This window comes from Pan troglodytes, chromosome 19 (assembly GCF_028858775.2).
Source record: "Pan troglodytes isolate AG18354 chromosome 19, NHGRI_mPanTro3-v2.0_pri, whole genome shotgun sequence".
Taxonomy (NCBI): Eukaryota; Metazoa; Chordata; class Mammalia; order Primates; family Hominidae; genus Pan; species Pan troglodytes.
In genome coordinates this window covers 52,158,571-52,182,925 of record NC_072417.2, presented here as the reverse complement: position 1 = coordinate 52,182,925, position 24,355 = coordinate 52,158,571, and the positions used below count along the sequence as shown (strand labels likewise).

The following is a 24,355-nucleotide window of genomic DNA, read 5'->3' as shown; positions in this document are numbered from 1 at the left end:
GGGCCAGGGATACCGGGGGAGGGTGCAGTGGAAGAAAAGCACACACTGTAGGCTGAGAAGGGCAGCTAGCAGGGCGGCAAGAACTTCGGGGGGCGGGAGGTCATGGAGGCCAAGGCAGTGCTCTAGAAAGCAGGGATGGCCAAGTGGATTAAGGACGGCCAAGCGCTCACCTGAGGATTTTGTCACAGGAGGCCGGGAAGAGGCCAGGCCCAGTGGACTGGGCAGGAACGAACAAGGCATCAATAGGGGCTGAGTTGGGAGTGCAGGCCAGGCCCGAGTGCAAAGAACACCTTCAAGAAGCTTGGCTTGAAGGAGACCAGCAGGGAAGGAGGGGTGGTGGTAAGGGAGGGCGATTTTAGGATATGGGAGACCAGACTGGGAGGAACAAAGGATAAAATGCCCTTGAGCAGGTGGCCCCAGAGGACAGCACTAGTCAAGCTGACTCTGCTGTTTTGTTTTTTTGTGTTTTGTTTTTGTTTTTGTTTTTTTTTGAGATGAAATTTAGCTCTGTCGCCCAGGCTGGAGTGCAGTGGCGAGATCTCAGCTCACCTTAACCTCTGCCTCCCAGATTCAAGCGATTCTTCCACCTCAGCCTCCTGAGTAGCTGGGATTACAGGCGCCCACAACCGTGCCTGGATAATTTTTGTATTTTTAGTGGAGGTGGGGTTTCATGATGTTGGCCAGGCTGGTCTTGAACTTCTGACCTCAGGTGATCTGCCTGCCTTGGCATCCCAAAGTGCTGGGGTTACAGGCGTGAGCCACTGCGCCTGGCTGACCCTGGTTGTGTTTCCAGTCATTAGCAGCCATGTACAGATGTTTGTTCCAGTAGTCCCAGCTACATGGGAGGCTGAGGCAGAAGGATCTCTTGAGCCCGGGAGTTCAAGCCCAGCCTGGGCAACATAGGGAGACCTCGCCTGCAAAAATAAATATAATTTTTTAAAAAAGATGTTCCATGACTTACAATGGGCTACCTAGCTACCTCACAACTGTAAATTAGAAATATCTTGAGTTGAAAATGCATTGAAGACTTTGCACCCAAGACTGTGTGGTAGATAGAGCTCCCTCTCCCCTCTCCCCTCCCCCCTCTCCCCTCTCCCCTCCCCCCTCTCCCCTCTCCCCTCCCCCCTCTCCCCTCCCCCCCTCCCCTCTCCCCTCTCCCCTCTCCCCTCTTTCCACGGTCTCCCTCTGATGCCGAGCCGAAGCTGGACGGTACTGCTGCCATCTCAGCTCACTGCAACCTCCCTGCCCGATTCTCCTGCCTCAGCCTGCCGAGTGCCTGCGATTGCAGGCGCGCGCCGCCACGCCTGACTGGTTTTCGTATTTTTTTGGTGGAGACGGGGTTTCGATGTGTCGGCTGGGCTGGTCTCCAGCTCCTAACCACGAGTGATCCGCCAGCCTCGGCCTCCTGAGGTGCCAGGATTGCAGACGGAGTCTCCTTAACTCAGTGCTCAATGGCGCCCAGGCTGGAGTGCAGTGGCGTGATCTCGGCTCGCTACAACCACCTCCCAGCCGCCTGCCTTGGCCTCCCTAAGTGCCGAGATTGCAGCCTCTGCCTGGCAGCCACCCCGTCTGGGAAGTGAGGAGCGTCTCCGCCTGACCGCCTATCGTCTGGGATGTGAGGAGCCCCTCTGCCTGGCTGCCCAGTCTGGAAAGTGAGGAGCGTCTCTGCCCAGCCGCCATCCCATCTAGGAAGTGAGGAGCGCCTCTTCCCGGCCGCCATCACATCTGGGAAGTGAGGAGCGTCTCTGCCCGGCCGCCCATCGTCTGAGATGTGGGGAGCACCTCTGCCCTGCCGCCCCGTCCGGGATGTGAGGAGTGTCTCTGCCCGGCCGCCCTGTCTGAGAAGTGAGGAGACCCTCTGCCTGGCAACCGCCCCGTCTGAGAAGTGAGGAGCCCCTCCGCCCGGCAGCCACCCCGTCTGAGAAGTGAGGAGTGTCCTCCCTCCTCGTCCGGGAGGGAGGTGGGGGGGTCAGCCCCCCGCCCTGCCAGCCGCCCCGTCCAGGAGGTGAGGGGCGCCTCTGCCCGGCCGCCCCTACCGGGAAGTGAGGAGCCCCTCTGCCCGGCCAGCCGCCTCGTCCGGGAGGGAGGTCGGGGGGTCAGCCCCCTGCCTGGCCAGCCGCCCCGTCCGGGAGGCGAGGGGTGCCTCTGCCCGGCTGCCCCTACTGGGAAGTGAGGAGCCCCTCTGCCCGGCCAGCCGCCCCGTCCGGGAGGGAGGTGGGGGGGTCAGCCCCCCGCCTGGCCAGCCGCCTGGTCTGGGAGGTGAGGGGCGCCTCTGCCCGGCCGCCCCTTCTGGGAAGTGAGGAGCCCCTCTGCCCGGCCAGCCGCTCTGTCTGGGAGGGAGGTGGGGGGTCAGCCCCCCGCCCGGCCAGCCGCCCCGTCCGGGAGGGAGGTGGGGGGGTCAGCCCCCCGCCCGGCCAGCCGCCCCGTCCGGGAGGGAGGTGGGGGGGTCAGCCCCCCCGCCCGGCCAGCCGCCCCGTCCGGGAGGGAGGTGGGGGCGTCAGGCCCCCGCCTGGCCAGCCGCCCCGTCCGGGAGGGAGGTGGGGGGGGGGTCAGCCCCCCGCCGGGCCAGCGCCCCGTCCGGAAGGTGAGGGGCACTTCTGCCCGGCCGCCCCTACTGGGAAGTGAGGAGCTCCTCTGCCCGGCCACCACCCTATCTGGGAGGTGTACTCAACAGCTCATTGAGAACGGGCCATGAAGACAATGGCGGTTTTGTGGAATAGAAAGGGGGGAAAGGTGGGGAAAAGATTGAGAAATCGGATGGTTGCCGTGTCTGTGTAGAAAGAGGTAGACATGGGAGACTTTTCATTTTGTTCTGTACTAAGAAAAATTCTTCTGCCTTGGGATCCTGTTGATCTGTGACCTTACCCCCAACCCTGTGCTCTCTGAAACATGTGCAGTATCCACTCAGGGTTGAATGGATTAAGGGCGGTGCAAGATGTGCTTTGTTAAACAGATGCTTGAAGGCAGCATGTTCGTTAAGAGTCATCACCACTCCCTAATCTCAAGTACCCAGGGACACAAACACTGCGGAAGGCCGCAGGGTCCTCTGCCTAGGAAAACCAGAGAACTTTGTTCACTTGTTTATCTGCTGACCTTCCCTCCACTATTGTCCTGTGACCCTGCCAAATCCCCCTCTGCGAGAAACACCCAAGAATGATCAATAAAAAAGAAAAAAAAAAAAAAGAAAAAGAAAATGCATTGAATGCATCTAACCTACCAAACATCACAGTTTAGCCTGGCCCACTTTAAATGTGCTCAGAACACTTACATTAGCCCACAGCTGAGTAAAATAATCTTAGATAAAGCCTATTTGTGATACAGTGTTGACTATCTCATGGAATCTACTGGACGATACTGAAAGTGGAAAGCAGAATGGTTGTAAGGGGCTTGAAGTGCAGCTACTGAACGCGTGTCACTGTTGTACCATCACAAAGTTTAAAAATCTAAGTCAGGGACCATCTGTATTTGACAAATAAAATGCAACAAAACCCATAGGGTGGATGGTCCTAGAAAGTCTCTATTATGAAAGGTAACTGTCAAAAAACGGTATGTGGGGGAGGGTGGTCCTCACCTGAGACATGAGGGTGTCATAAGCTGAGGCTAAGCCAGTGCCAACTGCAATCCCAGTAACGTTCACCACCTGCAAGAGAACCACAGACCTGGTGTGGCAGACCTTCAGGGGACGACGCCAGTTCAGGGTCGCATCAGACAGCTCCCTCTTCATGGAGGAACCTCAACAAGCTTGTCTCTAAAGGGCAACTCAACAGATGTATGCTGTATTTTAGATCAAATGGGTGTCTACATCTATCCTTATTGATTACTGAACAAAAATGTACCTTCTAACTAAAGGATGATAACCACCTTGTGTCAACTGGGGAAATATGAAACCTAGTTTTTCTTAAACAGTATAGCACATTATAATTTCTATATTTAAGGTTAAATTGTGGGCCAGGTGCGGTGGCTCATGCCTGTAATCCCAGCACTTTGGGAGGCCGAGGCAGGTAGATCACTTGTGGCCAGGAGTTTGAGACCAGCCTGACCAACATGGTGAAACCCCATGTCTACTAAAAATACAAAATTGGCCGGGCATGGTGGCGGGCGCCTGTAATCCCAGTTACTCGGGAGGCTGTGGCAGGAGAATCACTTGAACCCAGGAGGTGGAGGTTGCAGTAAGCCAAGATCATACCATTGCACTCTAGCCTGGGTGACAGAGTGAGACCCTGTCTCAAAAAAATAAAAAATAAATAAAGTTAAGTTGTGGTTAACATCTAAAGGTGATGCCCCGATCTGCCAGTAGGATGTGCATTTAGTAATAATAACAGCAAACTTTTATTGAGCACATACTATGTGCCAGGCACTGTCCTAAGCCCCTCATGTGCATAGTGCTAGGACAACTCGTCTCATTTTTTGTTTTGGGTAACCTGAGTTACACAAAGTGTATGTCCCTTGCCCAAGTTACTCAGATGGTGACCTAAGTCTGGGAAGTCTGGCTCCAGATCCCAAGCTTTAGTCCTCCAGTGAGGAACAGGACTAGTTGTGTCACCCTCTTGACCAGACCTCACCCAGTCCCTGACAATTAAGGGCACATAGAGTAGCCTGCAGGTAGGGTGCAGGAGGCATTCAGGACGAGGGGCTGAAAGACCCTCATTTGCGTCCTGGGTCTCACGGTTACTGGTGATGGCAGCCCCAGGTGAGTTAGCTTCTTCACTGACCACGACTCTGGCCTGGTGAACACAAACTCCAGCCCCACCACATAAATGACAGGCCATACATGTACTGCCCGGTGGGACCCCATGAGACCAGGGTCTCCATCTAACCGTGCCCCAGGAGGGCTGTGGCACAATGAGGATTTACCCACACAGCAACACTGAATTCCAGCCAAGGCAGAGGGGCATGACTAAAGCTCCCAAACCCCTCGGACTGCCAGGAAAACAGAAAGGTAAAGCATGCTAATTTATGAAGTTTTGTGTTTTAAAAAGTCACACAGAGCTGGGCACGGCGGCTCATGCCTGTAATCCCAGCACTCTGGGAGGCCGAGGTGGGCAGATCACTTGAGGCCAGGAGTTCAAGAGCAGCCCGGACAACATGGCAAAACCCCATCTCTAGAAAATACAAAAATTAGCCAGGAGTGGTGGTATGCACCTGTAGTCCCAACTACTCAGGAAGCTGAGGCACAAGAATTGTTTGAACCTGGGAGGCAGAGGTTGCAGTGAGCCAAGACTGCGCCCCTGCACTCTAGCCTGGGCAACAGAGCAAGACTCTGTCTCAAAAAAAAAAAAAAAAAAAAAAAAAGTCACATAGGAGTGTAGGGGGATGGGGGGGATAGGGAGAGATGTGTTAAAGGATACAAAGTTACAGTTAGGCAGAGGGAATAGGCTCCTGTGTTCCACCACACTGCAGGGTGACTGCAGGAAACAATCACAGATAGCTTCAAATAGCTGGAAGGATACTGAAGCCTGGGCAACATGACCAGACCCCATCTCTACAAAAATTTTAAAAATTAGCTGGACATTGGCCGAGTGTGGTGGCTCACGCCTGTAATCCCAGCACTCTGGGAGGCTGAGGCAGGTGGATCACCTAAGGTCAGGATTTCGAGACCAGCCTGGCCAATACAGTGAAACCCTGTCTCTACTAAAAATACAAAAATTAGCTGGGTGTGGTGGCACATGCCTGTAGTCCCAGCTACTCAGGAGGCTGAGGCAGGAGAATCGTTTGAACCCAGGAGATGGAGGTTGCAGTGAGTCACTGCACTCCAGCCTGGGTAACAGAGCGAGACTCTGTCTCAAAAAAAAAAATTTTTTTTTGCTGGACTTGGTGGCACACAACTGTGGTTCTAGCTACTTAGAAGGCTGAGGTGGGAGGATCACTTGAGCCCAGGGGTTTGAGGCTGCAGTGAGCTATGATTGCGCCACTGCACTCCAGCCTGGGTGACAGGGCAAGATCCTGTCTCAAAAAAAAAGAAATAAAAGAAAAGAAGATATTGAATATTCCCAACACAGAGAAATGAGAAATGTGTTACTCTCCCCCGGGGCTCAGTCTACCCATGTAAAGTAGGACCTGGCCTTGGGCCCCGCGGCTTCCGCTGTCACAAGCTTTTATCAAACTGAGCTCTGACGTTAGACCTCTCGCTTACAACACACAACTTTATAAAAGATAGAACAAAAATTGCTACTCTGTCTCTGGCGGCAAGCAGCCCAGAACACCACGCTCCATGTCATGGTGTCTGCCTTCTGAAGGTCAAGGGAAATGTGGCTGAGGCTCAGTACCCAGGCCCGCCCTTCCGCCGAATCAAGGCTTCCATAAAACCTGAGCACAGTTTCCAGCCTATCCCATGCCAACTCACCCCTGGCTCCCAGCTTTTCCACCCATGTTTCTTTGACCCAATTCTAACAGCTATTTATTTATCCTTCTTTTAGGGAAGTATTTGTGTAAACTGGTTCAAATTCTTCGTGGAACAAGGTGGAATATAAATAAATGTTCCTTTATTTAAAAAAAAAAAACACATTTTTGTTAGCCCTTTTATACTATGAACATTTTTCCAAAGGTAAAAAATTTTGTTTTCACAGTTATCTTAAAAATGAGTCTATTATCTTCCTAGAAGATCTCACTGCAACCTCCGCCTCCCGGTTTCAAGAGATCTCCTGCCTCAGCCTCCCAAGTAGTTGGGATTACAGGCACCCACCACCATGCCTGGCTAATTTTTGTGTTTTTAGTAGAGACGGGGTTTCGCCATGTTGGTCAGGTTAGTCTTGAACTCCTGACTTCAGGTGATCTGCCCGCCTCAGCCTCCCAAAGTGCTAGGATTACAGGCGTGAGCCACCACGCCGTGCCTAACCACAGGAATTTCTGTAGCCCGTTCCTGATAAGGGGCTCTGCGCTCTTCCGCCTTTGGCCAAGGGCAGTGGTAGTTCAGCTAAGTTGTCAAGACAATTTTGGCCAACATGGTAAAACCCCGTCTCTACTAAAAATACAAAAATTAGCCAGACACGGTGGTGGGCGCCTGTAATCCCAGCTACTCAGGAGGTTGAGGTGGGAGAATTGCTTGAATCTGGGAGGCAGAGGTTGCAGTGAGCTGAGATCTCGCCACTGCACTCCAGCCTAGGCAATAGAGCAAGACTTCATCTCAGGAAAAAACAAAAACAAAAACAAAAAAAACCAACAGAGTCAGCTTGACTAGTGCTGTCCCCTGGGGCCACCTGCTCAAGGGCATTTTGTCCTTTGTTCCTCCCAGTCTGGTCTCCCATACCCTAAAATCGCCCTCCCTTACCACCACCCCTCCTTCCCTGCTGGCCTCCTTCAAGCCAAGCTTCTTGAAGGTGTTCTTTGCACTCGGGCCTGGCCTGCACTCCCGACTCAGCCCCTATTGATGCCTTGTTCGTTCCTGCCTAGCCCACTGGGCCTGGCCTCTTCCCGGCCTCCTGTGACAAAATCCTCAGGTGAGCGCTTGGCCGTCCTTAATCCACTTGGCCATCCCTGCTTTCTAGAGCACTGCCTTGGCCTCCATGACCTCCCGCCCCCCGAAGTTCTTGCCGCCCTGCTAGCTGCCCTTCTCAGCCTACAGTGTGTGCTTTTCTTCCGCTGCACCCTCCCCCGGTATCCCTGGCCCTCAGAGTCCCCCACAACTTCACCTTCTACCATGGCACATGTTCTCCTGCAGCATCTGTCTGCCTCCCATGTTGAAAACTCTCTTTTAAGCTTCAGTTTCTGCTGCCTCTACCCTCCATGTTAACAGTCCCAGCTCCTGGGAGCAGGGACACATTGTCCCAGGACACGTGTAAAATGCCACAGGGGCCAGCTAGCTCACTGGTTGTCCCTGGCTCAGAAGCTCCCCCAATGCTGTCAGCTGTTGGTGTGGAGGGTGGGAGCAGATGGTGGGAAATGGGGCTGCCTGGGCAGCGGCAGGTGGGCACCCCTGGGAGGGGTTGCTTGTGGCGCAGGCCCCCAGCCTGGGCCTGCCCGGCATATGCTGTTAGCAGCGCATTTGTTTCCTCAAGTCCTTTGGAGTCAAGAACCTCAAGCGCGTGGGGATCATACTTCAGAGAGGGGTCCTCCTCCTTATGCTGTGCTGCTTTCCCTGCTGGGCCGACTTGGTCAACACCGAGCGCATCCTCCTGCTCTTGAAACAAGACCCGAAGTCTCCAGGTGAGGTCCCCCGTTTCTCAATCCTAGGTTAAGAGTAGGTGGCTATCTGGTCATTGTACCTGTATGGACATTTTCGGCCAATTACATGGTCTTGATCCCTTTCAAAAATGAAAGCTGTGACTGTGGGTCACAGAGTCGAGCCCACAGCCCCAGGGATGACAGCAGAGGCGGGGAGAGGAGAAGAGTGGACACCCAGATGCTGAGGTCCTCTTGAACAAGGTGGCTGACTGGCCATTAGATGTCATCCACAGGGAGGAGTGACCGATGGCCCAGAAGTGAGCCCGGGAAGCACCCTGGGGGCAGTGATGGTTGGCAAGCAGTAATCAGAAAAGGTGGACCCCAATCCTGGGCCCTGCGGGGACACAGCAGGAAATTTCCCTGCCAGTCCTAGATCATCATCCTATTAAGGTAGAGGCCAAGCTCGTCTTTCCCGGTGGGGACACTGGAGCAGCCATGTATACGAATCTCCTCTGCCTTTGTGCCTCTTCCTAGAGTCCCAGTCTAAACTTTCAAAGGAAGCAAAAATGTCCCTTAATCCAATACGTTCACCAAATAACAGACCTGTAAATAAAATGTATGACTGATTCCACCTGGCAAGGTCTTCGCTCCCATGTAGCTGAATGAGAAGCTCCGGTGGCCCTCCGTGTTCTTAGGGTGTGTACCCATCTCACGGGGACAGAGGGGACATTTTCTGAGACTAGGGAAAGCCGCCTACCATCACCAGCAGAAGTGTTTTGCACTTTCTCTGAAAGCCTGGATGAAATGCAGGAAGAAACAACTTTCCACATCACTAACAAAAGCCAGGGAAGAGACGTCCCAGGAGGTGTGATTTCAATCCATGGGAGAGGCTTTTCCACAAGGGTGAAAGGGTGGGAGCTGAATGTACTGTGTAATCCAATTAATGGCAAACAACCTAAATTACCTAAAAGTCTCCTGATTTAATTTCATAATAGAAAAAAGTGCAGTTATTTCAGTTTTACACTCTTCTAAGTATTGACACGAGCTCCTTCCAAATCTAATCAGGTAATGGTAAGCCACAGGTCAGTCCCAGACCTGTAAAGGAAGATGCATAAGACATGATACAATTCAAATTGATTTTTTTTTCTTTCCTTTTTTTTTTTTTTTTTTTTTGCGATGGAGTCTCCTTCTGTTACCCAGGCGGGAGTGCAGTGGCACAATTCCGGCTCACTGCAACCTCAGGCCCCTGGGTTCCAGCGGTTCTCGTGCCTCAGCCTCCCAAGTAGCTGGGATTACAGGCCCGTGCCACCACACCCGGCTAATTTTTGTATTTTTAGTAGAGACGGTGTCTTCCCATGTTGGCCAGGCTGGTCTCAAACTCCTGACCTCAGGTGATCCGCCTACCTCGGCCTCCCAAAGTGCTGGCTGGGATTACAGGCGTTAGCCACCGCGCCCCGCCCTGTGTGTTTGTTTTTGAGACAGGGTCTTGCTCTGTTGCCAAGGCTGGGGTGCAGTGGTGCGGTCTCAGCTCACTGCAGCCTCCATCTGCTGGGCTTAAGCGATCCTCCTGCTTCAGTCTCCCGAGTAGCTGGGACCATAGACGGTGCCACCACGCCGGGATAATTTTTCTATTTTTAGTAGAGACGGGGGTCTTGCTATGCTGCCCAGGCTGGTCTCGAACTCCTGAGCTCAAGCGATCCTCCCACCTGGGCCTCCCAAAGCGCTGGGATTACAGTCGTGAGCCACAGCGCCTGGGGACACCGCTCAAATCCTAAGCCTTGGCCGCCCGTCGGCTCCTACAGGGGCGAAATCAGGCACCCACCGTGACGGCGAGCGTGACAGCGTCCAGCTCGACCTTGCCCAGATGTCCACAGAAGATGGAGCTGACGAGGCTGATGAGAAAGATCATCAACTGCGCAAGAAACTGCGGAGGCGCGGAAAGCAAGGCGCGTTCACAGCCGCCCTCCCTCCTGGAAGCCCGCGCCCACCCCCGCGCGGCGGCCGCTCCGGAGGCGTCGGGCTGGGCGTGAGGACGCCGCACTCACCACTGGGCCCGCGAGCGCCGCCAGCTCAGCCGCCTCCCCCCGCAGGTCCGGGGGCAGCGCACCCCGCAGGCCCCACAAGGCGTCACGCCATCCGAGGGCCCGGAGCCGCTATGGGGGCCGGTCCTTGGCGGCGGCGGGGAGCTCGGCGGGGACCGGGGCGTCGGCGGCCGCAGGGGCCTCCATGCGGAGGCTGGGAGCGGCTGGCGGCGGCGCGGGCGCGGGACCGCAGCGCGGTGGGGGGGTGAGGGGGGCGGCCCGATCCCACCCAGCCCCGCCCCTCCCCGTCCCGGACCCGCTCCAGACGCCCAGGGCAATGGTCGCCGCCCGCAGAACCCTGGGGGAGGGCACCGGGAGGGCCCTTGGGGGCTTATGAAGGGGGCTCGGGGAAGGGGTCCCTGCGTGAGAGGAGCCCTCGTGTGCTTTCGGATGACACGGGTTTTTATCAGGAGAGTTTGTAGGTCAGGTTGGAAAAGCAAAATGCCTAGAGGGTGGGCAGACAGGACTGAGCTGGTGATTCCATCCTCCCGCGGAGCACAGGTCTGGCGCTTTCTGGCATGCTTCTCCTGGCCTGGGCTTGCTGCGGGTTCAGGTGTTTCCGGGAGAGGAGGGGTCCTGCCTCGTAGGGACCCCAGCCTCCCTGCTCCTGGCGGCCCGGGGTGGCCTCCTGGCCGGCGGCTATTTGTGGTTGGTGGTTGAAAGAACCTCCTCTTATCCCCAGGGGGTCCCTGCCCTACCTGGCAAGGGGAAGGGCAGGGGGTCCTGTGTGAGGGGAATGGAGACAGGGTTCGAGGGTTCCTGACGAGGAGCTGGGGAGGGGCCTCTGCGGTGTCTGCCCCCCTGCCCCCAGGCCCAACCCCGAGGGCCACAGTGCAAGCCTTTATCTGCCTTCCTGGAGAATGGGCCTCGTGGCCCCAAGAACAAGGCACTGAGGGTAGAGATACCTTAAGGTGGCCCCAACCAAAATCAGCAGTTGGGTGTTTTTTACTCAAAGTAGGTAACTTTTCTGATTTTGTTATTTCAGGAAAAGGCCATACCTAGAGCATTATATCCATCCTAGCACTAAGTCAAAAATGTAGAGGCAAAATCTCTATTTAATGTTTTATTTTGGAAGAAAGAATTGCATGTTCAGGGCATCCATGTAGACCAGTTGGTCCTCGGTATGTCGGAACAACACAGAGAAGGCTGGAGGTTTTATCAAAAGAAATGTCAGTATTGCTCTTTGAGAAAGTTTATTGGCACCAGGAAGGGTGCTGGGAGCTGGCAAGCTACAACTGGTGAGCAACCGGGCAGGCAAAATTATTCCTAGAGCTTCAGCAAGTTATCTCAGCAGTTATGGATAAAGCTGGTCCCAGCTTACAGCACACAGTTTCACCAGCTGGATGTGCAGAGAATTACATTACTAGATTAATGTTATGTGCCTGAGGTGCTTTTATCCCTGGCTTCTTGACTTTTGATTGGGTGTGATAAGAATGACTTAATTTGGTGTAATCCACTTTCACAGCACTGAGCATACTTAGTATGTACTGAGGGTTGCTGAATTAACGGTGTGTACCGCACCCCAGGAAGGCTTAATGAAGTAGGATTACTGCTTAAGCTAAGACCTTTATTAAAATTTTGTCCTCTGGCCAGTCGTGGTGGCTCATGCCTATAATCCCAACACTTTGGGAGGGCAAGGTGGAAGGATTGCTTGATCCCAGGAATTCAAGACCAGCCTGGAAAACAAAGGGTAGACCCTGATATAAAAAATTAGCTAGGCGTGGTGGCACACGCCTGTGGTCTCAGCTACTCAGGAGGCTGAGGTGGGAGGATCACTTGAGCCCAGGAGGTTGAGGCTGCAGTAGGTCACGCACACACCCCTACCAGGAATTATCAGTCCTTGTTTGGATTTCCACAGCTCGAAAGATTTCCCAACTGTTTTTCAGTGCCCACGGTGCCTAGATCTAGACCTCAAATGAAGATTAACAAATGCCAGCTGGGCATGGTGGCATACCCCTGTAGTCTCAGCTACTCTGGTGGCTGACACAGGAGGATTGCTTGAAGCCCAAGAGTTCCAGGCTGCAGTGAGCTATGATCGCACCACCGCACTCCAGCCTGCATGACAAAGCAAGACTTCCGTCTATTAAAAAAAAAGTTAAAACAAAAACAAATACCATTTGCTCAGTGAATAGTAATCTAAGGCCCAAGGAAAGATATACTGTAAAATATATTTTACATAATTCAAGCAGTATGAATTCTTAAGCACTTAGTTTATGGGTTTGTGTCTAAAAAAATAGCAGAAGTATCAAAGCCATTGGCCAATGCAGTCAGCACATTGATCCTTGCTTGGTTCAGATAGTGGTGAATTACTACTCATGTCATCTTTCAGACAGTGTCTTGGGCCACAATATAGCTTTTAACCTTAGTTGCTTTTTCTTTTTATAGAAAAATGTGTCTTTGCATTCCCAGCCCTCAAAATCCATGGGCACACCTGAATGACATTAACTCAAAGTAAATTGTCACTGGTGGGCCTGTGAATTGTGTGTAAGCTCAAAAGCATCACTTGACCTGACTTTCTTTCCTGCCACGTCACTGAATTCTGACATAGAACCTCACTAAAATCCCCACCAGCAAGATTAAGAAGACCCCCAGGAGCAGAAGCCCTCGCCGCAGCACCAGCTGTTTCCTGGACAATTTAGCGCCGTCCTGTGGATGTTCCGGCAAAGGTTCTTCTTGGCGCATCTGCTGATCTGACTGAGGCTCGCCTGTCTTTCCAACATCGTTCGTTAAAATTCCTTCAAGGTTTTCAGGGCACCCTGGGAGGAAAAAGGAACTTAGCAGCTTAAAAGGGATTTTTTTTTTCATTTTTATAAAAGGCTATGTATAAAAGGAATATGTGCTAATAGTGGAGAGAAAGTTAATTCAGGACACTATTGCTACAGTGAATAAATAAAAGAAATCCTATCGCAGAGTGCCCCTCCACTCACTCCTTCACGAACACCGATGATCCTACCAGCGCTGGCTTGGGTGCTCCAGGGAGCACTCTCCCAGGAGCTAGAGAAATAAGGTAGCCCTCTCCATTAAAATTCACAGGGAAGCCGGGCGCGGTGGCTCATGCCTGTAATCCCAGCACTTTGGGAGGCTGAGGCAGGCAGATCACCTGAGGTTGGGAGTTAGAGACCAGCCTGACCAATATGGAGAAACCCCGTCTCTACTAAAAATACAAAATTAGCCGGACATGGTGGCACATGCTTGTAATCCCAGCTACTCAGGAGGCTGAGGCAGTGAGGCAGGAGAATCGCTTGAACCCAGGAGGCAGAGGTTTGGGTGAGCCAAGATGGTGCCATTGCACTCTAGCCTGGGCAACAAGAGCAAAACTCCACTCCAAGGGAAAAAAAAAAAAAAAAAAAAAGGATTCACAGGGGAAATTTTCAAGGAGCCAACACCCATCTAATAAGCATTTCAGAACAAAACACAAGGAGAAACAACCTAAGAAATAATTCAAGTCTGGGTGCGATGGCTCACGCCCGTAATTCCAACACTTTGGGAGGCTGAGGTGGGAGAATACCTTGAGCCCAGGAGTTCAAGACCAGCCTGGGCAACATAGTGATACCTCATCTCTACAAACAAAAACTTTGCTGGGCCTGATGGCACATGCCTATAGTCCCAACTACTTGGGAGACTGAGGTGGGAGGATCACTTGAGCCCAGGATATCGAGGTGCAGTTACCTATGATTGTGCTACTGCAGTCCAGCCTGAGTGACAGAGAGAGACCCAGTGTCAAAAAAAAAAAAAAAAAAGGAAGGAAGAAAGAATACAAGGCTATTCACAGAATGGGAGAAAGATGTGACCGTTCACATCAAAGGGCCTACTAAGTATTGAAGGATTGCAGAGAATTTCACCCCAAGATATGGCTCCCTGGTATAATGAGTATTTTAAATTAAAAACTCTTTAGAGATCAACAGGCCTCGAAAGAGACTTTTCCCCATCTACATAAAAGCCAGACAAACCCACCAAGAAGAACAATTGCCAAACCTTTTACAAAATAATGCCAGTCTCTCAGGTTCATTCAACTTCCAAAGGGAACCAGTCTGTCCACCCTGCCCCCAATCCATTCATTCTGCAAAATATTCAATCATTTTCCCTAGTACTCATTTACTATCCCTCAACAGAAGCACCAAATGCCCTATCTCCTCTCTCCCCTCTGAAAGTTGGTTATATGAGTGTTGGGCCTCACTGGGATGTTGGGTAACGACTGTGATTCTTCCCTTGTGCATGGTTAAATACATTTGTATGCCTTTTCTCTTATTCATCGGCCTTATTATAAGTTGATTTTTCAGTGAACCATCGGAGGGCAAGGGGATAGCTTCTCCTTCACCCCAACAGTTTCAAGCAGATAATGACTCACACCTAGACTTAGTCTCAAGACACTTCAGAACAGTAAGAGTAATAGGCCAGGCGTGGTGGTTCACACCTGTAATCCCAACACTTTGAGAGGCTAAAGCAGGAGGATTGCTTGAATCCAGAAGTTCAAGACCAACCTGGGCTGCAAAGCAAGACCTGGTCTCTACAAAAATATTAAAGAGTTAGCTGAGCATAGTGGCGCGCACCTGTAATCCCAGCTACTCAGGAGGCTAAAATGGGAGGACTGTTTGAGCCTAGGAGTTTGAGACTGCAGTGAGCTATAATTGCACCACTGCACTCCAGCCTGGGTGACAGAACAAGACCCTATCTCAAAAAAAAAAAAAAAAAAAAAAAGGAATAATAAGAAGAAAATGTCCTAAAAGCTTCCGAAGAGAAAAATGAAGGCATATTACATAATGGCACGAGAATAAGCTTGGCCATCCCACTTCCTAATGAGCATAAGTGGATGAATGTTAGGAATGTAGCAATATCCTCAGAGTTCTGAAAGAAAATCATTTTGGGCCGGGTGCAGTGGCTCATGCCTCTAATCCCAGCACTTTGGAAGGCTGAGACAGGCAGATTGCTTGAGCCCAGGAGGTCAAGGCTGCAGTCAACCTTGATCGCACCACTGCACTCCAGCCTGGGTGACAGAGAAAGAGAGAAAAAGGGAGGGAGGGAGGGAGGGAGGGAGGGAGGGAGAAAAAGAAAATCATTTTGAACAGAATCATACCAGCTCACACTTAACAAAATGCTTTCCCTGGTCAGGCAGTTCTGGGTGCTTCTCAACCCCAACAGCGGTAGTATAAAAGTAAGTGCCATTGTTAGGCCGGGTGTGGTGGCTCACGCCTGTAATCCCAGTACTTTGGGAGGCCGAGCCAGGCAGATCACTTGAGGTCAGGAGTTCAAGAAAAGTCTGGCCAACATGGTGAAACCCCGTCTCTGCTAAAAATACAAATATTAGCAGGGTGTGGTGGTGCACCACCGCACACGCCTGTAATCCCAGCTACTCAGGAGGCTGAAGCAGGAGAATCACTTAAACCTGGGAGATAGAGGTTGCAGTGAAAACGAGCCACTGCACTCCAGCCTGGGCGACAGAGTGAGACTCAAAAGCAACAACAGGGATAAGTGCTATTGTTATGCGGATTTCACAAATCAGGGAAATTGGCAAGATGGTAGAAAACATCCACCAACCCTTCCCTGAAGATCATTATAGAACCTCAATAAAACAAATTAAATATCATCTTGAAGGCATCAGAATGCAAACAATGTAATGAAGAGTCACCAGGGCAAGATCCAGGGGACGAAGGAAACCCAGAGGGGCTGCCCAGCCTCTGGGGCTGCTTCACATCAGAGAGTTCATTCAGATCAGAGAGATGACAGGATGCAGGTCAGAGAGACCTACATCCAGATCACATGACTGAGACGCTGAGCAGGGCTTTGGGGACTTGGGTACCTACCAAGAATCAGGCCCTGGCAAACCTCTCTGTACTTGAGGTTAGAACCCCAAAGGGCTGCATCCAAGACTTAAGGATGAACCAGTCCGGGTGTGGTGGCTCACGCCTGTAATCCCAGCACTTTGGGGGGCCGAGGAGGGTGGATCACTTGTGGTCAGGAGTTCGAGACCAGCCTAACCAACGTGGTGAAACTCCATATCCACTAAAAATACAAAAATTAGCCAGGTATGGTGGCGGACGCCTATAATCCCAGCTACTTGGGAAGCTGAGGCAGGAGAATCACTTGAACCCGGGAGGCGGAGGTTGCAGTGAGCTGAGATCACGCCATTGCACTCCAGCCTGGGCGATAGGGTGAGACTGCTTTAAAAAAAAAAAAAAAAAAAGCATGAACCAGAAGAAGTAAACCAAGCCTTACACTGGCTGCAGCACACCTTCAGTTTGGCTGGGTGCTCCAGAAAGCTCCATTTCCAAGATTGCCCTAGACTGCTGGTCACCCTCAGTGTCCAACAGAAGGAAAAGAAAATCCTCTCTGAAGATAAATAGACAACATTCTTTCAGGCTCAAGTTACTTCTGTGAACAATTTTCAAATATAAAGTCTGGAACATAATCAAAGATAACCAGGCCAGGTGTGGTGGCTCACGCCTGTAATCCCACTGCTTTGGGAGGCCAAGGCAGGAGGATCGCTTGAGCCCAAGATGTAGAGGGTGCAGTGAGCTACACTGCACACCATCCTGGGCAACAGGGCAAGACCCTCTTTCTATTTAAAAAAAAAAAAAAGTTTGTCTTTAATTTTAAAAAATTAATTTAAAAATAAATTAAAATCAAAGATAACCAGACACACAGCACAGGAGCCTAGACAACATGAATGAAAATTGGCAGAAACAACACAACTGACCACTGACTGAGTATCAGCCATTCTATGAAGTCAAAGGGTTTAAATTATAAAGGAGCAAGGGTTACTGAGAGTGGGTGGCTAACTGCCTAAGGGGCCAGGAATCGGGGGGATTACTCAACTGACTGAAGAAAACCGTAACCACATTTGCACGATGTGCATCAGAAGCAAAGGTCCAAGCAACGACCTGTTTAAAGCCCACAAGTGTCTGCCTGATGAACAGCAGGGACCCCATTAAAACAAACAAATGTCAGTTTCTAAGCTATGGTAGAAGCACAGTATTTCCAAGTGTTAGAAATGCCTGCAAAGTGCTTGCAGAAATTAGGGGAGGAACTGGGGACCTTTCAGTCATCTATAGCGGTTTACTAATGTGTGGAATTAAAGCAAATAAACTTGAACTCAGTTTACCTTGAATTGTGTGTTACTTGGCTTTATCATGTGTTTCTGAAACATTATTGCCCTATTTAAATGAGAGCTCATAGCAGCAAATCTAGCTGTGTCTCACTAACAGCCCCTCCAGTCCTACCTAGACAGGCCTGTCCAAGGGCTGAGGGAGTCATATCTTACCTGGGTGAAGCGGATCCTGAGGGACAGCAGAATTCCCACTCCGAGGCACGTTGTTTACTTTCAAATTGGCGTGTACCTGAGCCTGGAAAATGAAACTCAGTCCATCAGGCTTCACAATAGTGTTAATATGGTATTTTACTTGACCACCTAGTTTAGGAAGAGCCAAGCCATTTTCCTTAATTGGCATGTATAGCTGAAGTTCCTCTCATTCACAGGTCATCTTTCATAAAGATTGAAATGGGGCCAGGCTCAGTGCTCACACCTGTAATCCCAGCACTTTAGGGGGCTGAGGAGAGAGGATTGCTTGAGCCCAGGAATTCAAGGCCAGCCTGCGCAACACAGCAAGATCCCATCTCAATTAAAAAATTAAAAACAAAAAAATAACAACAAAAAAAAAACAGCCAGGCATGGTGGCGCATGTCTGTATTCCCAACTACCTGGGAGGCTGAGACAGGAGGATCACTTGAGCCCAGGAGGCTGAGACTCCAGCAAGATGTGATCCTGCCACTATAGTCCAGCCTGGGTGACAGAGTGAGAGCCTGTCTCTTAAGAAAAAGAAAACAGAAAAAGCTGAAATGGGGTCCATGAAAGGGAAGGTGGGATGGGAACAGTACAGGGTGAGGGAGACAGGGACAAGAGAGGGACCAAGATCATTTAGAACTCTCCCTTTTTACTTTATCTCTTTCTTTTTAAAAAATTTTTATTTGTAGAGACAGGGTCTCGCTCCATCACTCAGGCTGGAGTGCAGTGATCACAGATGACTGCAGCCTCGAACTCTAGGGCTCAAGCGATCCTCCTGCCTCAGCCTCCTGAATAGCTGGGACTACAGGCATAAGCCACTGTACCTCGACTCATCTCATTTTTCTACCACCTATTTCTAGACCTCACACTGACCCTAGAAAGTTGAAGGGAAGGATGCACACAAGTATCTTAACAAAACATTTGGAGACCATAAAAACAACATCAGGATGACTTTGATGCATCCCACATTTCTCTCCAGTTCTAATTCTTGTCCTGAAATTGGATTTTCTTGCACAAGGGTGACAGCCTGGCATGGGAGACAAGGAAGAAAGGAGTCCCCTGTTTTTCTGGGAATAGATAAAGCCAGGATCATCTGGCCCTTCACATCTGAACTGTCTAGTTAAAACAACAAGAACAATAGTATTCATGAGATAAGAATAAAGAAAATGAGAAAAGAACTTTCCAAAAGAAAAAAGGGAGAGCCAGATCAGATCCTGTTTTTCTAGGAGAGGAACCTTTACCGGGACAGAATGAACATAGTTACCTGCTGACAGGCTTTTTTCCAATTTAGCTGAATAATAAAGCCTAGAAAACACACAGCTTGAAAGACTGTACAGATGATGATCCCTGACCACAGACCTAGAAATAGAAATATTTAATAGAGGTTAATTCCATAGAAAACCAGCTGCCCCTGGGGAGTATGTTTTGCCTATATCACTTCTGTCAGCCATACTGAATATCTGCTTTCATGGCTGAGGTGGAGCCCACAGTGGGCCAGAGACCTCTATCCTGCTCCTCCTCAGGCTTCCAGAAGGTTCCAGAAGGTTCTGGAAAGCCCAGTACTCCTTGAGGCCACCCCCTAAAAGGGCCATCTCTTTTGGTTCAGGATTTCAGAACAAATATTCAGAGGATATTTTTGGCCTTACTGATTATAATGCTTGAATATTAAGAAAAATGCCAGTTATAAGGAAATTAAAATTTCCCAGGACCAACTACTTCTGCCCTGGTTTCCTCAAAAAAGGGGACTAACATTAAAAAAAAAAAAAAGCAGAAATCACTAGCCATATAAATTACTGATGTTCTCTCCCTCAGAGTTCCTGCCAGACCTTGGACCTTAACTTGCTTCTGACACAGACTTTGCTAGAAGCTTCCAGAGCAGGGCTGAGCACCTACAGATGACTGGAGAACACCAAAGGCAGGCCAGGTGGGAATGGATGGCGGGAAAAGCCCTGTGAATCTCAAGGCACCACACAGGGCACAGAGGGAGACCCCAGGTGAGGAGGGTTTTTTGGTCAACAGTAAACTAATGGCAGAACCAAAAGCTCCAACAATAACCAAGAGACAAAGTCCTGACCGTAATAAAAACAGACCTCTGCCTCACAAACTGCAGCACCCTGCCCAAGAAACCCCACCCCATCTACAATAAACCCAGGAAGCCAGCCTTCCCTAAATCAGACTTGCAGGAAGCAAGATCGCCGCCTTTGGTAACAATCCAGGAAGCTAACCAGTAACTTCTGTAACGATTGGCCCCAGATGGCCAGGACTTGATTAGCAACTGACAGCTTCCCTAATTTTGGTCTGCACTTCCAACTTAGGACCAACCAGAGAAAGTAAAATACATCCCCCTAACCAATCACATGGGAGGCCCATTTCTAGTCAGCCACCTCCAGCATCCCCCAGATCAACAATCTCCACTCAGGACACACCTGCAGCCTCCCCTTTTATCCACTGTGACGCTTTCCCACTCCTTTGCCTGCCTTTGAGTCTCTGCCCAAATGCAAGTGGTGGCAGCCAACACCCTTGCTGAGAATACACAGACTTTGCTTGTCTTGCTTGGTTGGTCCTGGTTTATTTCCACAGCTGTCCAGATCTATGTAAGGGTTAAGGTGGCTAGTCTGGGTTCCTGGTTTATGGATTTGGTACAGGTTTTACAGCTCTGTTTCTTGGTACCAATCACATTTTTCAGGTATGATCAGCCTGCCCTTTTGTTTGTTTGTTTGCTTTTTAGAGTCAGGGTCTTGCTCTGTTGCCCAGGCTGGAGAGCAGTGGCATGACCACAGCTCACTACAGCCTCCAACTCCTAGAGTCAAGTGATCCTCCTGCCTTGGCTTCCAAAGCACTAGGATTATAGGTATGAGTCACTACGCCCAGCCTAGCCTGCTCTTAGAATAGTATAGTTGGTGCCACCTGCTAGTCCTATAAAAAATTAGTAAAAGCAAGCTACTGGCTTCCTCTTTCAAATCCAGTGTTCTCAGTACATAGAAACAAGCTCACCCGAACCACCTTAAACAGGAAATAACCAGCTAACTCCAGCTATAATTTGAAAGTTATGAATTAGATTTCCAATAATTTTAGCATACATCATTTAAAAGATTTCTATTTGACCCAACCTAGGAGCCCAAAGTGGGATGATTATTAGATCTCATGGGCAAGGCCCAGGAATTTACATATTTAAAACGTCTCCCAGGGATTCTGAGGGTCATTATGATTTCCTGAGGTTGCTTCTGAGAACCTGCAGAATTCTGATGCTCTCCTAGACACCTTGTATAGGTATACTGCATACCATACCAGGAGACACAATACTCAAAACCAATTCGTACCACAATTTCTTCTAATAGGTGGGTGGGGGGGATTGACTATAGGCTTCTCATAGAGCCCTCACATCCCCAGGGCCCCCACCATTTCTTTTCAGTGATTCTCAACTTCCTCTTCTACTTTGCACAATTAGTTACGCTTTTTTTTTAAAGGTAGAGTCTCACTCTGTCGCCCAGGCTGGAGTGCAGTGGTGCCATCTTGCTCACTGCAGCCTCCGCCTCCCGGGTTCAAGCAATTCTTGTGCCTCAGCCTCCCAAGTTGCTGGAACTACAGGCGCACACCACCACACCTGGCTAATTTTTGTATTTTTAGTAGAGACGGGGTTTCGCCAAGTTGCCCAGGTTGGTCTCGAACTCTTAACCTCAAGTGAACCACCCACCTCAGCCTTCCAAAGTGCTGGAATTACAGGCATGAGCCACTGTGCCTGGCCTAGATATATTCTGTTAAATGAATAGGTGAGCCAAGGACAGCACTTGGGATACAGATGGATTTATATTTCAAAGCAGGTTCCTCATGCCTGTAATCCCAGATACTTGGGAGGCCAAGGTGGGAGGATCACTTGAGTCAAGGAGTTTGAGACCAGCCTGGGCAACATAGCAAGACCCCATCTGTAAAAAATGAAACAGGAGAATAAAGTAGACTCCTCTTCTAAAAAAGTTGAACTCATAGAAGTAGAGAGTAGAATGATGGTTACCAGGGACTGGTGGCAAGGAGGGGAGGGCATGGGAACGGGGAGTTGTTAAGGTACAAATTTCTGATAGACAGGAAGAATAAGTTTTGAGATCAATTGCACACCAGGGTGACTGTAGTCAATGTACTGCACATTTTGAATTAACTAAGTAAATTTCAAATGTCTCACCATAAAAAATAAGTGGTGATAAGTATGTTAATTAGCTTAATTTAATCATTCCACATTTTATACATATATCAAAACACCACACTGTACCCCATAAATGTATACAACTATAATTTGTCAATTTAAAGTTTAAAAGATATAATATAGAGAATTTAAATTATTTCCTTAATATTTTATACTGATTGCACGTTGCAATAATTTTAGACATATTGTGTTACATAAAATACATTACTTTAAAAATAAAAATAAATTAGATTTCTATAATATTTGCATTAGCTAGGCAATTGGCAAATCCAAACTATGAATCACACCAGAAACTCAGCTAAATAATTTTCTGCACTATCATGCAAGCCCAATGAACTTTGCATTGGCAATACTATTCTTTGAACAACTCCTGTATTTTTAATTAAAATATTATTGAACTTGAGAAAAATGTGCCACATAAAGGAACATACTGAACTGGAAGTCCCCTGTAGGTATCAGTTGACTTCTCACCACCTCTGAGCCTGCCAAGTACAGATGAATCAAAACAAGCCACGCTTTAAGTCAGTCACTACTCACCTCAAAGATAAATGTCCAGGTTTTCATATCATCATTTATTAACTGCCAATATGTTCCAAATTATTATTTTAGAAATCAAAGCTGGGCAGTCATTTATTTCCGTACTTTTTAAAAAGATTAGCTCTGGTAATTTCAGATGCTGTGGATTAAGTTTTTTCTTCCAAATGTGGGAAGGTGCTCAAGTCCACCCCCTTCCTTCTGTGCTGTTCACACCGATCACGTGTATGGCCTTGTGGGGAGCTCTGTGGGGGCACAGAGCTAAGGCTGCACAAGGAGGGAGGTGGAGGCTGCGGAGTGCGATGAGGGTGATGAGAAGGGCACTGGCCACCCATTGCCCTCCAAGGATCCAGCCATGCTGCTTGGTGAGCACACGGGGCACTGCTCTAGGATGCAGAGTGCCACCGTGAGTGCAGACCCTGCAGCACCCCACGCACGCAGGACCGCCTACGATAGCCCTGGCCCTGCAGAGTCACCCTCAGGGGCTCACATGCTGTCTCTAAAGAACAGCACGAAACACGCTAAGGGGATGCTTCCAAATGCTTCTTCAGCGGTCCCTGCTGTTGCCTCCTTTAGAGAAGTGAGGGCTGGATGACTCAGGATAGGAGGTTAGTAGAAAGGGCATCTGTGCTCAAGTGTGTCAGCGTGGAAGATCGCCCACAGGGGTGTGAGGGGCAGGACCACATAGCCTTGGGGCCCTGGCTAGAGCTGGAGGTCACCTCCTGAACGCCCCCTATGCTCTCTGACAAGACACAGAATGGACGTGGGCGAGCTCCCGAGTTTCAGAGGTGAGCCTCAGTCAAAGACCTGTGTGCTCCGACGGTCATTTCCTGGGCTGGTGAGCAGCTAAGCCCTGCCTGCAGAGGTTAGAGCTTACCCATCACTCCAAGTGTGGTTGAAAACATCAGCACGATCCCGATGGGGAGGCCAACCACATAGTACCCAATGGTATTCACAATGGCTCCAACCTTCTGATTTCCACTCCCCCTCAGAACGCCACCACTCGTGCACTGCAGGCAGAGAGCATTCCATCACTGTGAACACATCCGGCGCTCTTAAAACACTCCCATCTCCCGAGCACTTCATATTCTGTGCTAAAATCCATGGTAAGGTGACAGTATCCTTCTAAACGAAATGTGATAACAATATTCAATCTTCCTACCTATGCTGGCCCCTCCTCTCAGCTGAAATTTACCACCATCAGAAGATCATAACAGTGCTTAGGGGACTACTACATAATACTTACAGCAAGAGCTTCAAAGAGGTGGGAAACAGCATAAATTGGAACCACCTGAGCCACCAGATTAATGATGTCTCTGTTAGGAAAATAAAGCACGTGGTGATTAGGAGACAAAGTGGAGAAAGAAGTATATAGCTTTCTGGCTAGGCGCAGTGGCTCATGCCTGTAATCTCAGCACTTTGGGAGGCTGAGGCGGGAGGATCACCTGAGGTCAGGAGTTTGAGACCAGCCTGGCCAACATGGTGAAAGCCCGTATCTAATAAAAATATAAAATTAGCCAGGCCTGGTGGTGGGTACCTGTAATCCCAGCTACTCAGGAGGCTGAGGCAGAAGAATCGCTTGAACCCGGGAGGCAGAGGTTGCAGTGAGCTGAGATCTCATCACTGCACTTCAGCCTGGATGACAGAGCGAGACTGTCTTTAAAAAAAAAGTATATAGCTTTCTGCATATTACAGACATGCACATGCATTGAGGCCAGCAGCCTAGTCAGGGACAGTTCACCTGTTGCTGGGTCCATAGAGGAAACTAACTGCATGTTGTATCTCACAGCTTTTAGAAAAAATATGCAGCACCACACCCTTGTCTTCAAGAGATATGTTTCAAGTCCCCCAGTGGATGCCTGAAATCGCAGAGAGGACTGAACCCTAAATACATTGTGTTTTCCTTATACACAAATACATTATGATAATGTTAATTCATAATTTGGGCACAGTAAGAGAGTAACAACAGTAGTAATAAAGTAGGCCATAACCACATGCCAGCATCACTACTTTTGTGCTTTGGGATTACTAGCACTGTGATACCAAAACAGTCAATCTGAAATAACTAGCGGGTGGAAAGCACACACAGTGTGGAGATGTTGGACAAAGGGATGATTTCATGTCCCAGGCGGGACGTGAGATTTCCTCCTAATACTCATAACAGCA

At 49.7% G+C, this 24,355-nt stretch overlaps 2 protein-coding genes across 10 annotated transcripts in view; both read right to left on the bottom strand.

The window, feature by feature from the left end:
• The window catches only part of LOC104001141 (multidrug and toxin extrusion protein 2-like), a 53,700-nt gene extending 43,362 nt beyond the window's left edge, over nucleotides 1-10,338 (bottom strand). For all 6 annotated transcript variants that reach the window (XM_063799731.1, XM_063799727.1, XM_063799728.1 and 3 more), the window contains exon 1: nucleotides 8,704-10,338. The gene's annotated coding sequence lies outside the window, so the exon portion shown is untranslated. The remainder of the gene's footprint in view (nucleotides 1-8,703) is intronic.
• An 891-nt stretch (nucleotides 10,339-11,229) lies between these two features.
• Nucleotides 11,230-24,355, bottom strand: part of SLC47A1 (solute carrier family 47 member 1) — a 44,771-nt gene continuing 31,645 nt past the window's right edge. The window contains exons 13-17 of one of the 4 annotated variants that reach the window (XM_001144887.7): nucleotides 23,436-23,505; nucleotides 23,067-23,199; nucleotides 18,725-18,819; nucleotides 17,440-17,521; nucleotides 11,230-12,937 (exon numbers count right to left, since the gene is read on the bottom strand). In XM_001144887.7, the coding sequence (XP_001144887.2) occupies nucleotides 12,711-12,937; nucleotides 17,440-17,521; nucleotides 18,725-18,819; nucleotides 23,067-23,199; nucleotides 23,436-23,505 (607 nt within the window). In that variant the 3' untranslated portion in view covers nucleotides 11,230-12,710. Of the gene's footprint in view, nucleotides 12,938-17,435; nucleotides 17,522-18,724; nucleotides 18,820-23,066; nucleotides 23,200-23,435; nucleotides 23,506-24,355 lie in introns of those variants that run through there. The other 3 variants (XM_009432591.4, XM_009432590.4, XM_016932233.3) reach the window with 3 other exon arrangements.